This window comes from Plodia interpunctella, chromosome 13 (assembly GCF_027563975.2).
Source record: "Plodia interpunctella isolate USDA-ARS_2022_Savannah chromosome 13, ilPloInte3.2, whole genome shotgun sequence".
NCBI classification, from domain to species: domain Eukaryota; kingdom Metazoa; phylum Arthropoda; class Insecta; order Lepidoptera; family Pyralidae; genus Plodia; species Plodia interpunctella.
In genome coordinates, this window is record NC_071306.1 from 1124695 (window position 1) to 1142623 (window position 17929).

At 34.3% G+C, this 17929-nt stretch overlaps 1 protein-coding gene across 3 annotated transcripts in view; it reads left to right on the forward strand.

The window, feature by feature from the left end:
- LOC128674683 (uncharacterized protein) overlaps positions 1 to 17929 on the forward strand; it is an 85801-nt gene that overhangs the window by 17186 nt on the left and 50686 nt on the right. The window contains exon 2 of one of the 3 annotated variants that reach the window (XM_053753484.2): positions 8151 to 8169. The exons of the other annotated variants lie outside the window; for them this stretch is intronic. Coding sequence (XP_053609459.1) covers positions 8151 to 8163 — 13 coding nt within the window. The 3' untranslated portion in view covers positions 8164 to 8169. The remainder of the gene's footprint in view (positions 1 to 8150; positions 8170 to 17929) is intronic. 3 annotated transcript variants of the gene reach the window in all.

A 17929-nucleotide genomic window follows, 5' to 3' on the forward strand; every position in this document is an offset into this window, starting at 1 on the left:
AGTTCTATTCTCAGCGCGGGCAAATATTTGTACTAGAGATGAAAGATATTTAGTCTGCAGTTTTGGGTGTGTTGCGCACGTTTCTGTGTTTGTGTCAATAGGACCCGCGAATGACTTCTCTAATCTAAGATACCACATTTAAAAAATATATTTACTTAATTGTTTTATATAATTATTTATTGGTGGTTAGGTTTGTTTAGTTTTATTTTAGTTTTAACTGGCTTTTGCCGCAGCTTCGCTCGCTTTTATTGCGTGCATCCGCTCAGATTTATATCATATTTTTATCGTTATCTCGAGATCTAAGAAACGTATCGTGATGAAACCCATATCAGATTTTAAGTTAGACCTTCCTCTATACAACTGTAAAAACCGCATCAAATTCCATCCAGTAGTTTTAGCGTGATGTGCGAACAAACCTACAGACAAAGGCTTCTATTAGTCCTTTCATATCTCCTATGTACAGACAGACACTAAAAGTTTTGTTATGTGTATACTAAGATAGATACAACAATGATAAAGTGACGGATTTCGGATTTCTAGAGTCTACTACTGCATTCTTCGCGAGGTAAAAACTCGGCATGGCAAAAATTATCTAGGAGCCGACAAGACGACATCGAATTTGAAAAGTAGTAATTACGGCGAAAGCCGAGTTTTTTTTTGCCCGACTTGATGCCTAAGGGTCCATCAATAAGGTAAACTACCATGGGGGCGATTAAACTCAATAAAACTAGAATTTCGAGCAACTTGTGAACATTGTAGAATTATATTAATCGTCAAACACCAACACAAAACGGGCAGGCGGGCCACGCCCCGACATGGCGCAGAAAGACGCCTCTTATCTGTACAACACCATGTATTTAACGGTAAATGTCTTCATTTTGTACCCCATTGACGGTCATGCTATTTTATAGAATTTATGCGTAGCAACAGAACTTGAAAATGGCGGAAAACGAAAACCTTATTAAATAGTAAGGTTTCGATTTAACCTTATTAAATAATAAGGTTTCGATTTAACCTTATTAAATAATAAGGTTTCGATTTAACCTTATTAATAAGTAAGCGTAATAAATATATATAAATATATAGTGATACACAAGAGAGGAAACCTCTGAACGATGAAGCAATTTTTTTTTATTTGTAACATAGTCAAAATATAGATGTTATTTGTAATAGGTAAGGTAGGTTAGGATTTGCAGAGGTTCTTTATAATAATTTAATTTTGTACTTACCATTGAACTAAGTACACATTAAGTAGTACATATTTTCTGGATGAAAAATTGATACTTATATCAATTTTGGTGAAATGCAAGCTCGTAAATTTCCTCGGTAGTGGTAATTTTCAAGGGTGTTGTTTTATATCGTTCTTCTGTCTACTATAAGTATAATATGTGAATTTAAACAAAATTTCGAAATGATCGGTTGTGTTGAAGTAGAGGTAACAAACTCACTTTTGTAATTATAATATCCGCTTAATATCCGGAATTACATAAGAAATCTACATATCCAGGGAACAGCGTAAAACGTGCAGCTTCAACTTTAATACATAGTATAATTATGTAATAAACCTATCATAGCACATGAAATCTTTTTATAAATCTCCGCTGTAAATAATGAGCAGTGGCTGAATTATTGCTGTAATAAATATCGCCATTAAAAACGCTTCGCAATGAAGCTTGTCTTTAAATTACAGATCTGAAGATCTTTCTCTTTGCTTGCTTCTTGTACTTACTTTGTAGAAGAACAACTACTTAAGTCTATTCTCCGATATCTACCACCTAACTATCCTTTGCCCCACATTAGGGACATTAAGGAGTAAATTCCGCTGTCCACTCAAACTCAAATATCTTTATTGCAATAACTGTGTAGTCCAAGGTGTGGCACATACAATACAATAGTTTCAATTGTTTACCCTTACAGGCATTCAATATTAGCGTTACTTATAACACATACTTTATTTCTATATATGGGTACGTGCAGTACTTACAAATTAAACTGTTTGAACAACTTATAAGTAATTTGTCTTTGCACACGATATAATTATTTATATCGAAGTAGTACACCTATTTAATAATACAAAGACTACTGTTCCCATGAAATAATTCTTATTTTATAATTTATTATGGAACTATAATTATTTATCATAATTTGTTATTTATTTTATATAGTTATCATATTTTTTTATTGATGTTTTTTTATTTATTTGACACAATTTAGTGTCGTTCTCAGCTTCTTCTTCAATTTTCTTGAGTTGGGAATCATTTCCAAAGTCAATCATTCATAAAAATCTGATGAGAAATCGCCCTGAGACTATACTTAGTTTACTTTATCCTCTTCCATTTCATAGTTCTTTGTCTCCTCAGAAGGTTGACTAGAAGAAGTCAGCGTTTGCACTCATTTATGTTTGAATACTTAATTATTGCTTAAGTTTCTTTTGTAAATGGTGCAAGATACAGTTCATCTATCTATTTATCTGATAAAGTAACACTTTCTAATGTCTGTCCTGTCATGTTTGTGAGATTACAGTTATCTATAATTCTTCACCCTCAAATTTTATCATAATCGGCCCAGAAGTTTTCGAGTTTATCCATTACTTTGTTTGTAATGGATAAACTCTTAAGACTACTGGGCCGATTATGATGAAATTCGGCACAGAGATAGACGAAAACTTTTGGAGTGACATAGGCAACTTTTTTATTATGGTTTTACGTGAGCGAAACCTGGACAGAGACCTCTAGTTTATTATATCTTTCGATGTATGTTTATTGCTCTTCACGCAAAAACTATTGGAGCTATTTGATGATGACATTTACAATACAATACACACTCGATAACTAAAAAAGGAAATTTGAATTTGGAGGCTGCTGATGATGATGATGAGGAAAAAATGCGTGCAATGCGTTTTTTTTTCCGGTAATAGATCTCGCAATGGGAGACACACAAAAGATTGAATCTATCGTAAATATACAAACTTTTCGTATAACTATATACGAAAATTAACTAGTTGGAAGCAAAAAATCAGTAGTCGTGATCGGCCGAGCATTTCGAGGTCGCAGGTTCAAATCCGGGGGTCGTTACCCTCTTACACAATTTGTTTTGCTAACCAGACGGTGTATTCATAACTCCGCGAATTTGGACTAAGTGCTAGCTAACGGCGTTTGCATGTTGCGTTATTGTTGATTCGTCGAATATAAGATAAACATCTCGTGGAAACTATGAATTGCAGAAAGAATTACTTAAATTAAACTGAACTAAAAATGAATTACCTACTAGCGACCCATCCCGTCTTCGCTCTGGTAAAAACACAATAAATTATACAACAAAACCTTCCTCAGGAACTAAACTGTCTATTAGTGAAAACCGCATGGAAATCCGTGCAGTAGTTTTTGAGTTTATCGCGAACGGACAGACAAACGCGGCAGAGGGCCTTGTTTTTTGTAAGTATAAATACTTAATTGGGATGTGAGTGTCCGAATCAATGAAACGAAATGTTTTTTCAGTTGAAACATAGTGCAAATAGATCTTATCTATACTATAATTATAAAGAGTTAAGCGTTTGTGAGTTTGTACCTATGTTCGAGGCTACCGAACCGATTTCAAAAGTTCTTTTACCATTAGAAAGGTACATTAACCAAGATTGCTATATTTTATCTAAAAATTCCCACGGGAGCGAAGCCCCTGGCAACACCTAGTGTATTATAGATTGTGTGACTTTACATGTTTCGCCAGGAGTAATGGCTACTAGACTAATCCTATTAATATTATAAATGCGAAAGTTTATGGGGATGTGTTGTTACTCTATCGCGCAAAATCTACTGGACCGATTATCATGAAATTTGGTAGGTACACATAGGTAGAACATAACCTGGAATAACACATAGGGTACTTTTTATCCCGAAATCTTACTTTGTATCCGTCTTTGGGAGCGAAGCGCCAGAGCTAGTATTATAAATATAGGGGACCCAAAAAAGTTCACTGACCCTGATTAATATGTACAAACAGACGGACAAAAGGCCTCATCGGCCACGTTAATTGTGTTTGGAACAGTTAGATGTCATTCGTTCGGCCTTTGACCGCCATGACACATTCGCTTATTTTAATTGGTAATTAACAAGTATAAATAAATAAATATAAATATATTAGGACAAATTACACAGATGGAGCTAGCCCCAAAGCAAGATCGAGACTTGTGTTATGGGATACTAACTCAACGATACCATATTTTATAACAAATACATACATATATAAGAAACGATGTTTTCCGGTGAAGGAAAACATCGTGAGGAAACCTGCACTCTGGTTGATTATCGACTTGTGTGTGAAATGGAGAAGGCAATGGCAAACCACTCCATTCATAGTGCCAAGAAAGTCGTTATGTGTGTTTCATTCCAATACGACTATGAAGGAAACATATATAAAATCTATATACATAGATAAACATCCAAGACCCGGACCAATCAGAAAAAGATCATTTTCCATCATGACCCGACCGGGGATCGAACCCGGGACCTCTCGGTTCACTGGCAAGAACTTTACCACTGCGCCACCGAGGTCGTCAAAGTATATATTTTTTTTTTTTATTTTGGTACAGTCTGCTGTATATCAATCTGCCTCTACTATTGCAATTCACCACTTTACCGCCTAGTACATATCCATACGGTCCATTAAATTAATGGTAGGCCAGTGATAATATCAGGTACTTTAGCGGTATCCAAATACTGTTTATCTTTTCTATTTCTGCCAGCGGGCTTCGCTCCCGTGGCAATTTCGGGATAAAAAGTACCCTATGTATTATTCCGATGTGCGTGTGGTCTGAGGGCCCACTTCTTTGAAATTCTATGAAATTATGCTTGGGATTTAGTGAAGATTCCAGAAGAATTGTGAAAGTTGGAATTGGATTTTGTGAAAGCCAAGAAAATAAGCGAGTTACGATGTTTTACGAAAGGCCCTCAGTGCTCATAGTGTGGTCTGAGGGCCCACTTGTATCTAAAAACTATACATGCTACAGATAAAGTTTTTACCCCAAAAGTCTCAAGGTTTTGCATAACAAAATTTATGTAAACAACATATTATCGTAAAACACTGTCCTATATTATACAATCTTCGTTTGAAATTTCATAAAAGTTGGTCCAGTAGATTTTGCATGAAAGAGAAACAAACATACACACATACATTCTCACAAACTTTCACATTTATAATGTTAGTAAGATAGTATTATATATTGCATTTTGAACGCTGTGCGTTGGACGGTAGGTTTGTCGAATGTAATTTATAAGTCGAAAGCAATTCTATCTCCGTACAAACTCTGGCCAGACAGAAAAAAAATAAAAAGGAAAAAAAAAATATTTTAAACTACTATTTAGATTTTTAATTACCTTTTTATTTTGCAAATAACCAGTATCTTTTTTTTTTTTAAATGTAAATGGACGAAACCTTAACTCCCTCGGCTTAGCTCGACTCGCCGCATGAAATTAAAAATTTTCCGCTAAACCGTGTTTCGTAGATTTACATAACAATAACCGACTACACATACAGTATATGCATCTATATATAATATATGTATCTCTTTGTATGTAGATCTGTCTATTCTCGCCATTGTACAATGTGGAAAGTAGCCTTATCTTTTGTTAGATTTAATACTTTGATCCGCTTAGAATATCACAGTTTTGTTCTGAAATGACATGACAATAGCCAAATCGAAATATAGTAAGCACTATATCGCGTTGCAAATGCCTTCAATCTAAAAGATTTCATTAGAAGATTTGATAAATACGTTTTTACTAAGTCTCAATACTCAATATTTTTATTGCATACCATAAAGTTGGCATGGTGTGATAAATTATATAAAAAAGCACATATTTATGGACCCTGGCGGGCACAGCTACATGAATAGATGAGAGGAGGTCGCACTCGAAATAAATGTTTGTAAGTAAATTGTAAATTACGGACTCAATTAAATTTAAATTCATAGATCAATCAGTTAAAAAATTACTATTTATATTATAACTATTTAAAATATCTGTTTAATGTATACACTTACATAGTCAACCTAATTATAATTTATCAATAATAATTTAATTTTCATATTTGTTTCATTACAAATACATAGTGGGTTTTCTGCCTCCCGTCACTTGCTGCCGGCCGTTGGTCCACGGCTGGCGTCGGCGAGTCCGTCTTAACTTTATCCGTAATCCGTACCGAAGACGCTCTAGAGATTTTTGTGCACGCTTATTCTCCGGTGCCAGACCGGTGACAGATCTGACAAACACTATGGTAGTAGGACTACAAATACATAAAACGAACAATGACATTATGCCATAAAGTAACAAAAAGGCTACAGCTCAGCTATATGTTACCCAGAAGAGTAACAGCTGATTTTCAACTGGCACCTTTGAGGTGGCAGTTGAAAATGAATGTAACAGACTTTTAACTTGGACTAATAAAAGATAACTAATGACATCTAGGTACATGTTTATAACCACCTACTTAGAATACTGAAGTCCGCACTGAAGCGAAGCCACGTTACTCAGATAGTTTATAAAAACTCAATGATAGATGCAACCATTCGTATAGTTAAAAAAGAAGACAGATACACAAAGTAACACAGGGAAAGTGAGAAATCGCGTGACTGCAACGCGTGCATCCCCGCAGTTGCATCGTGTGCACGCAGCGATGCGCCCTTTGTAGTGGAATATTAAGTTTTGAGTAAATAAGTCTATATCTCACACTTTCTTTAAATACGTTCCGTGATATCATGTGATTTTAGTCGAAGCTATCGTCACGTAAATTTCATAGGCATTCGTTGTCTTATTTCTATAGTAAAGAAACGGCCAAGCTACACGTTTCAACTAGAATGTACAGTATGTGAAGTTAGGTCTGGTAAAGTTAGGGCGCACATGAGATCTGACCACTTTTTCATACATTTTGACTAAAGTGTAGTGTTTATGAAGCAAACTAGACTCGTCTTGGCAACATTTTTATATGAAAATGTTTTTGGTGGCATTTTGTATTACTGAATGTAGACAAAACAGCCGATGAAATTTCAAATAATTTAATTATTCTGTCAATTGAATAATATCTAAAAAATCGTAGACACAACTACATAGTTTAAAACAAAGATGCTTCCCGCTGTCTGTTCCTATGTATGTTCAGATCTTTAAAACTACGCAACGGAATCGGTTTTTTTAATAGATAACTAGGTGATTCCTGCGGAAGGATTTGGTGTATAATTTATTATGGTTGTACCTAAACTAAGCCGGGACGAGCCCCTAGTTTGATATACATTTCGAGAGTATGTGATATTTTCTTGATAGCACTATGCTTTCCTAAGAAAAAGGGTCCAGAAAGACGGACAAACTAAGGGACAGACAGATTGACAAACAAACAAACGGACAACGAAGTGATCCTTTATCACTCTTCACGTTTCAGAATATTCCTGTTCATGTTCCATTCCTAAAAGTCTGCATTATTGATACTTTATTCATAATCTCGTGTCGACGTGTCTAATTATACAGAAATAAGTTGTTGAAATCCGTCTGTCTGTTGTTAAAGTCTCGTTAAGACAGATCAAAGGCAAGTGACGTAAAGCCACGCACACTAACAGGGAGACGACATTCGGTTATGTTAAAAATTACTTTATTTTCGTCGCCAGACTGATTTTAAACAAATACCTATAGTAGGTATACTCGTGTGTTATTGGGATTAAAATAATTTTAGACTTTTGAATGATTTTTTGACAAGTGATTTACAATCTATTTTTGATAAGTCTACTTTTGATAAGTTGTATGTAAATTAATTAATTCTATTGCAATAAAATATAATAGTTAAAGTTTTACTTAACTAATATATATTATTGTCGCACTGGTAAAATAGTGTAATTCAGGTTTATAAAGTTTCAAATAGATTTTTTTTTAATATATCGTTAAAAATCATAATTATATACTTACTTTTTAAAGAAAAGCAGTTTTATTTAATAATCAAAAAACATTGATTGATCAGATGATTAAAAAAATAATAGAAACATAGTATTTGATGATATAAGAAGTATTTAGGAAAAGATTTTTGATAACATTTTGTGTAATTTTATTGACAAAGATATTTAGGTAGGCTTGATAAATGTGTAGTAGAACTAATATTTTTTTGTACTTTTTCAGTACTGAACATTAAAGGATGGTGAGTTTATTGGTCTGTTTATCTAAATACACTTAAGTATGAGGTTAGATTAATGTTTCACTGTGCATTTAAAATTATTTTTATATGCAAAAATCTACTCTCGCTATTTCGTGTGCTGAACTGTTTTTATGTCGCTATATATGTCTATAATTTATATATCTATGTTTATTTATTATTCAATTATAAAAATATTTGCAAAATAAGTTGGTTCTAATGGAGAAAAAGAAGGAATCATTCACTAAAATGTAGATTTTCGTACTTACCACATTGCATTATGGGAAATATGTTCACTTTTTTAAAGTTTATTCGCCTCTTTTATGTTGTGTTTTGTATGAAAATGTCTTAATACATGTGCTTTGCCCAGCGTATTTGCTCCAGTGTTAAAATGTATATTTAAGTAAACAAATATTTATATAAAGAAGACCCGTCTCATGTCTGTAAGAATGCCAAAAGTGATAGACTTTAGAAAACTACCGGACGAATTTTTGTACGGGTTTCACCAATATTTAGTTTGATTCCTGAGAAAGATTTTATGACCCGACCAAAGCTTGGACGGGTCGCTAGTTAAATATATTTTTATTTTCTGTGGAAATATTATTTTTGTAAGGGATGCAATTTATTCTGTTTTTTGTTCTTTTGATTAAAAATTAAAAATCTTTAATGGGCAAAAAATTTAAATTCATAATGTCTTTTGTTTTTGATGGAAATAAAATTATGCGTACTAATTTTGTTTATGCAGGTGTATGTACTGAACTTGTCCTTGAAACTGTTATAGCCGTGTGTGACTACACTTTCGATTTTTTTTCCTTTTCGTTTCGTTTTACATAACACCCACTCATAGGTGTAAGCACAGTGTGTAAGTATGCGATTTATTTTCATTTGGTTTTCTTCTTTTCCCATTTGGTGTATTTACATATGTTGTAATGTATTTTTTTATCATTAGAGACGATAAAATGAAAATGTTGCTGTTGTATTTTTATTCTGCATGTTCGGTAGACTTTATTTGTTAGACAAATTAAAAAAACTCCCGTCTCTCAATATTCATTTGGCTACAACTTTTTAACCGCTGAACAGGATAAAATTATCTATGACACGAAAAAAAAACTAAACGAATATCGGTTCATCCGTTTGGGGGCTACGATGACACAGACAGCTGTCTGTCACGTTAACTTGTAACACCCCTCTTTTTGCGTCGGGGGTAAAAATAAAATGTCATTAAATAGATTGTCAAATAAAAACAATAAAGCAACTTTAAATTTAATACACATTCTATTATCTACACAATTTGTATGGGAGATTTTAAAAAATACAAGTGTAATGTTTATGTTATTTTTATTCAGAAATTAAATTTTCACAGGCACGTTTCATACAAACTTTCACCCCCTTTCATAGTCATTTGGGTTTGTTTATTGAAATATTGTAGCCTATGTTTGAACGGGTCTTTGACATACATACCAAATTTCATCAAAATCGGTTCATCAGTTTAACCGTGAAAGCGGGACAAACAGGCATAGACAAACAGATTTTCGCATTTATAATATTAGTATGGATTTCTCTAAAAGCAATAAACAAGCATACTAAATTTATTTCTAAAACTCAAAATCTTTATTGCAGTAACCGTGTAGTACAAGGTGTGGCCCATACAAGACAATACTTTCGACCGGGGATCGAACTCGGGACCTCTCGGTTCAGTGGCAAGAACTTTACCACTGCGCCACCGAGGTCTACAAAAATAATACATACTCTATGTATATATATCATGATTATTAATACATATATATATATATAATGGTTATATACATATTCCGGAATATTGACACTATTTTTATAGCTGCTATACTTATATTGTTATCACCAGCTGAGAGAATTTGGCTGATGTAAACCTATGGTACTCGTATATTCATATCAGTTACCTACAATTGGTTTACTGTACAGTAGTTAACCATGGTATAAGTACGGAAAAGGAGGACCGGGTGAAGTGGAGGCAAAAATTAGTAGGAAAGCGGAACCTGGGCTCCGACGCTCAACAGCTAAGGAAGAACCGGGAAAACGCTTATATGAGACATTTGTTTACCGATTACAATTACACAAGAAAATTCAATTTAACGTGAAAAATGACTGGATTGTCTAATTTCTGAATAAATGCTTAAAGTTTGACAGTTATAATTACCGGTATCGACTTGTATATTTACCATACACACACGTGTCCACGTGTAGTCCACGGAACTCACAAAAGGTGCTGTAGTCCAACTATTTGTAAAGTTGGACAACTGCCCCTAATAAAGGCCCGTGGTCCAACTAGTTGGACGGAGCAGTTGGACCACTGCCCCGGACAATGAATTGATATAGAAGAAGCTCCATCCTACTTGAGACGAGTTGCTAATTCTCAAATCCAAGGCTATACCAACATTGCATTAATGTTTGCTAATACAACCTATGTCACTCAGGAAGAAACTAACATATGTTATCATGGTCGTTGCGTACACGATTTAAAAAAAATATATTAAATTTAGAATTGTCATTTTTGAATCGCGATATAGTTATTTCCATCTTTAGATAAGTGGACTTAGCAGTGACTAATTGACGTCAATTAATTGAGATATAAAAAAATACTTATCACCCTGGTCAATATGAAAATTTGTTGATTTTACATGCATACCTATATAGTACCGAGTTCATTATACAATCCGACATAGAAAGAGATGGACAAATTTGCGCTCTCTTTCAACTTGGAAAACAAAATGTTTTTTGTATGCTTTTGACCATATACTTTATTGTTATGTGTAAAAAGCAATATTGTTAAGTCCTTTGGCATGATAGGGACCAACACTATTTCTTTCGGCATTTCTGCTCGGCTGCCGCTTGTTTCGAAACTCCACTAGTAGTTTGTAGCTTTTAAATATATTTTATGTACAGACATAGCCTACTTACAGTTTTATACAGTTTCATTATATGTACTAGCTTTTGCCCAAAACTCCGTACTTACCTATTTGGGTAAAAATCCGTTTCCCATGGGCATTTCAGGAAATCCCTTCTTAGTGTTCCCCTACACTGTCCTAGGAACCTATACATCAAATTTCAGCTTTCTACGCCCAGTAGTTCCGGCTGTGCGTTGTCTGTCAGTCAGTCAGTAACGGAAGAGTTTTATATAATACAGGGTTACTGGTATGTAACGCATAACCTTCCAAAGGCGCATAAGGTACATAGAGACCAACATCTTTTGTTCTACGACTTTTGTCTAAACGTAGTGAAATTTTTCCTTTTTTTAGTTTTAATGTCGTTTACATGACGTTGACTCTATGTTCGATTCCGCTACATAACGCCACTGTACTGTCTCGTGTTGCTTGGCTATTACATAGAGTTAATATGTATAGAATCGCAAATTAGATTGTATTTTTTTTTATATGAAAAATAAACTACGATTCACGAAAAATCGTAGAATAAATGTTGCTTCTTTTGATGTACCCAAGTTTTTTACTTTAGGAAGTTTTGCGTTTAATACCAGTAACCCTGTATGTGATTTAGATTGCACAAATCCATGTGAATCTTAGGTCTCACTGCAACTTTATTTATTATACAGTTTATCTAGACTTATACTTGAAAATCAGACATTCTAACGGGTCGCGGGTCAATTTTCAACATTCATAACCTATTCAAGCTAAACACTTAATTCCAGAGAGAAGCGCGTCTATTTTCTCTTTGAGGTCATACCTTGTTGATGTTTATATATTTTAGTGTGTACAGGCCTTTACTCTACAACTTGAGGCGCTCCTGTAGTGTAGTGGTAGTTAAGTCACTCACACAATGGTCATTGGAACGTCAAAATGTGAATTATCTTGAGCTCCTCCGTGCTTCGGAAGGCACGTTAGGCCGTAGGTTTCGGTTGTAGGTACACGGTTGTACACTTCCCGCCCTCGAGAAGAAAGCAACTTATTTAATTCAGCCGAAGGCGGATGCATGGTCAAGAGCACTGTCCCGGATAGACAGGGGCGCGGGTTCAATTCATTATTATTTCCAAAAATAAGTTAAAATGCATGTGTAATAAATCCATTTAAGTATTTTTTTTTTGCTTTTGCCCGCGGCCTCACCCGCCTGAACTTCCGTTCCAAACAAAGGAGTTACTTTTTCAAATCAAAATAAAAACTCAGCCAATTTATTGCATGTTAATATTTAATATCTCGTGTTCTAAGCAAAGTATCGCGACCAAATCTATACCAGATATTTAAGTTAGAACAATCCGCTAAATTCTATCTAATAGTTTTTGTATGATATGCGAACAAAACTACAGACAGACAACAATTCGGAAAAAAAATGTTTTGGCTTCTATTAGTCCCGTAATAAAGACCTCCTATGCACAGGCAACATGACAAGACAACAAACAACAGACAATTTATAGTTTTATTATATATATATATATATATATATATATATATATATATATATATATATATATATATATATATATATATATATATTGTATAGGTTTTTCGACAGAGAGTAAGATTTCACATCTTCCACTCTCGCTATTCGAATCGACCACTTTCGGATTATGAGAAATGAATCTTTTTTAAACACCCACAAATCGTCGCCAATAAGGGTGGGTGTCGCTGAGTTAGTTTAACGTAGGTCTTATATATTTTTTCCAACCGCTGTTCAAATTTTAACATTATATTTAGTTATTTAACTTTATATTTATTTCCTTCCCATTATCATCGTCTTTTTACATCGCGCTCGCATCTAGGTACCTTAAGGTCACAACTGAAAATCAGTGTATTGCCCCCCCTCCCCCCCTCCCCCCGAGTAATAGTACCGCTGAGTTGTGTCCTTTTTGTATTGCTGTAACACATTCTTTTTGTATTGTGTGTGTTATTAATATGAAGGACCTGTATGTGTTATGCATTATGTGTTGTGACTACAAATAAAGATTTTATCTATCTATCTATCTAATGAAAATGAAAATTGTCAACAGCACTAGCCACTAACACGTAATAAAATATGAAACTAAGCATTAAAAACATAACTTGATGGTTATATAGCGACGTTTTCATATTTTCTAATTTAAAAACATTGTTTTGTTGCCACACACAATGGCCCAGCCACAATGCAGTTAAGAAAGTTGCAATTCTATGCACATTTATGAATTTCTTTGCAACACTGCTGCAACTATCGCCTCGTAGATCACTAATGTGAATAGGGCATTAAAGAGCTTGCTTTTAAGCTGGTTCATATAAGGCGAGTCGTAGGAGAATATGATAAATCTAACTAATATTTATAATGTGAAAGAAAGTTACTCTTTCAACTCAACCAATCTTCTTGAAATTTAGCACACATGTAGTTTGAAGTATGGAAAAGAACATAGGGTACCTTTCATCCCAGAAAAAGTAAAATTTAAAAATTAAATTAAATTAAATTCCCCTGTCCCAGTTAATTCATCACCGGGACGAGGATTTAATATAATAACAATAACTGGGAAATTCACGATTTTGCATAAAGTCAAAACATAAATTCGATTTAAGATTTTATTAATTGTGAAAACGTGCATGTAACTACACATTATAAACTAATAGCTGCACCGCGCGGTGTTACCCGGTAATTGTTTTAAAAAACACTTACGTTTTTGTTCACAGTGGCGCCATCTACTTCATAAAGCTCCCTTGACTATTAGTCCCTTTTTTACTGGGACGCTCCTCTTCCCGACACACTTTTCTCGATATTCATTTTACATATTTCTGACAATAGTCAACATAAATATGTCACAAATGACAACTCGGCTGGTCAACAGAACAATGTGAACTTCCGAGTGCAATGACCGTTACTGGCACTAATACATCACAAGAAAATCCGACTGATTTATCAACCGACTATAAACTTTATCCCCGCGGAATAGGGTCACTATTAAACTTGGCGACGACGTATTTCCCACAGTTTTATAACATTTTCCATACACTGTGGGATGGAACTACTTTCGAATGCTAGGTATTCCTTATTTTAAAATGTGTCTGTAGGGACACAAATGTACAAATGTATGCACCTTGTAGGTATGTATGTCTGATAGTGTTACTTCTGCGTGATTGTATAGTAATGTGATTCAACATCTAAGCAACGTATAGTAGCATTAGCTAACATAGTTCACTCTTTGTAACTATTTGTAACTTAAAATATAGAATACTGAGTTTTAGTTCAGGTTAGTCAACATACATTTGTGATTTAAATCGTGTGATTAATATTGTAACTTAATTTTTTTATAAGGGGGGGGCATAATATAGGGACACAAATGTACAAATGTATGCTCCTTGTAGGTATGTGTGTCTGTCTGTGTAGTGGTGGCTGCGCCACTTAGTCGCTAATATACGGAGTTGAGTTAAGTATAGCACGTTTATTATTATAAAATATCCCCATAGTCGGAAACCCTAAAGTAGGATCAATTTAACAGGTCACATTTGACACTTCGTCCAAATTCATAAATGTAACCTTGTAACGGAGGGCGTACAATATTTATTGTTACAAAATCAGAACTACCAAAAATTCAAAGATAAGGGGTTTATCCAAAATCTTAGAAATTAATAATATTAAAAAAAGAAGAAATTTTTTGACAATTCTAGCTATAGGCTGACAGATGTCAAATGATTAATAATACTAAAAAAAGAAGAATTTTTTTGACAATTCTAGCTATAGGCTGACAGATGTCAAATGTGACTTATTATGTGACTTATTTTTAATATATATATATATAAGACCAATATATATTTTAATATATATTTGTTAATTGACGTCCTTGGAGAAAAGGCTGCGGTGAAGTTTGTTGCGCCGCTTCTTCTTCACTTGCGCTTTGGAAGCCGGCAGTAGACTTAGTTTAAGTAATTTTTTTGACGTTAATAAGTGATGTATATCATCCTAAATTGAATAAAGAATTTTGAATTTGAATTTGAATTAAATTGGTCCTACTTTAAATTGTCACACTCATATAAATTATTTTCTTAATGATACGGATAAGACCTACTTATTCGTATCAAATCAACAATGTATATACTTCACATAGACACGTTTAGCTGGCGTAAACATAAGGTGTTTCATTATGTCCGAACCGTCATAATTGTTTATTCACATTAACAAACTTGAGTGAAGTCGGGTGTACTAATTAGCTCTAAAAAGAACATTACTAACATCTAAGCATATATTTCGCTCTCTACCTATCTGTCAGTTACGCTTTCACGGCTAAAACGGCTGCCTGGGCCGATTTTGGTGATATTTGGTTATACAGAATTACTTTTTATACATTGGCAATATTTTGTCTACATGCTCAGTCCATGATTCTAACAACTTTTAGTATGGGAGTAGCACTGAAATTGCGAAAAAAAAATCAGCTGTTCTATACAAAATTTAATACCTTAATTGTGGGAAATGTATGGATCAGCAGATTCTTATTACGGATGTTGTTAAGTACCATCGATCCTTGTAGAGGCTACCGCGAAGCTGAGGACAACAGACAGATATACATCAATGGCTTTTACGCGCGGTATTTTCACGAAAAATTAACTTTTTCTATGAATTAAAACTAGACTGTGTCCTTCTCCGTACTCTTAAGGCGATTATTCCTCGCATAATGGGGCCATCTTACATTTTTATTAATTACTTGTATTTCATAAGGAGTTATCGCCTAACCTAGTATATGCATGAGATATTTAATGAAGTTTGCTCGAGTAGATAGTGTGAGGTAATATATAACAAATAAACAAACAAACTTACTTACAAATGTAATAGTTCGGATATTTCACTCGCGTTTCAGGAACTCTTCCCAGGGCAAATGTAAATTAACTTATATCCCACTAACGGCCCGTCCCGGCTTCGCTCGCGTAAAAACAAACAAACAACAAACGATACCCCTAAACTTTCCTCAGGAATCACTCTTTTTTTTGGTGAAAACTGCGTGAAAATCCGTGCAGTATAGTCTTTGTTTTATAATATGTAAGGATTGTCTTTATATTACACTACTTTTTGAGGAGAAAACTTAAAAAACGAAATGCTTCTGCGCCGGCACCAGTTTTTTACCATATCAAAAAAGATATTTATTATCATCAAAACGTGCCAAGTCCGTTGTCAAAAGATAAAAGCATGGAAACAAATGTTCAGCTTTATGCCTTTTTTGTTGACAAATGTTACACGCTTTTTGTCTTCTTTTTGCGATTATTCTTTTTATTAAAGTTTTTTTGATGAACATTATATTGCACAATGTATAATATACTACTGTGGTACTCGTAAATAGATACCTAATCAATTATTTTCGAGTTTCAAACACACTACGCTACGCGGTTGTTGATGACTTTGATGAGCCAAGTTTAAAAGCAATGAATCAAAACTAAAACATTAATGTAAAAGTTAAAGTAATTATTTATGTCAGTAAGTAATTTAGTTATCACAAAAACTTATTAACTAGCGACCCGTCACGGCTTCTCTCGTGTAAAACCATAATAAATACACGTACACGTTCCTCAGAAATCACACTCTATTGGTGAAAACCGTGTAAAATCCGCCCGGTAGTTTATTGGTTTATCGCCTTACAGACAGACGCGATAGGGGGACTTCGTTTTATATAATAAAAACTAAAATTAAATGACATGCGTTTTTGATGTTTCAAACGTTTCAAATGTTTCAAGCGTTTTCTATGTCGTCTATTTGTTACTGTAGTGAACTATCCACTACTTTAATTAAGGAATGCTTCATTAAGTTTTATTACCTTCTAAATAGCCAAGTGTCCAATCAAGTGAAGTGGACGAACAAAGACAAAGTAAGAAACAAATCTATAAAATTTGCTTTCTTTTCTTTCTTTACGAGTTTCTCTAAATTCTTATCCTCTTTTTACTGAGACAAAAAGATAAAGAACACACTATTCCTGAGATCACGTTTTGTCTTCTCGGTAAGTAAAATGTTCGTATTCTCGAACCGAAACAAATCCCTAGGGAGAGTTTATGACATTATAAAGGCATTAGGGAGGATAGCAGACCGTGACGAAAGTAACACATGGGCTTTATTAAAAGTAGCTTCTGGTTGTGTGTTGTGGTACAAAAGAATAAATGTCTCGTTAATTCTAAATCATGAAACATTTTATATTGCGCGTGGCCATAATAATATATTAGTATATTTTTATCCCATTGAAGTAAATTACCTAACACTACTGGTATTTATTAATAAATTACTACATAAGTTACATCCTTTCCATTTAACATCAATGAATATTAAAATACGGAATCTGTGTACGAAATCGGTAATACAAAAAAGGAACATTGAATGATCGAGATAACATATAGGACATTCGTTACGCAACGATTACCGTATAGCTGGACGAAAATTCGCTGAAAAAGGGAACAGCTAAGCAACTATTTCAGGAGTCGGGAAATGTCGGTTCTGTGGGCAGGGTCTACTCGGTCGATCGCCTCGTGCACGAAGCGGCAACACCGCCTGACAACGGGGCGGCAACAGCGATCAGCTGTTGGAAGCTTTATAATTCAAAACAGGCGGTAAAAACGTGATGTTTCGCGCTCATTCGGTCTCCAGGGGGCTGGATGTGGGACGATACGAAATTGTGGGAATTTCGGGATGAGGCTGAATTGGAACGCTTTCTTTAGAGAAAATCGATATGTCTTGAGATGTGCCTCCGGGGAGAGATAAATTCGCGTGTGTTGAATTGAGGAATTTTAGGCGGCGAGAATGTTTTATCTGTTATAGGTAGGTACCTTTTACCAACTCTAAAGTATCTCTACCT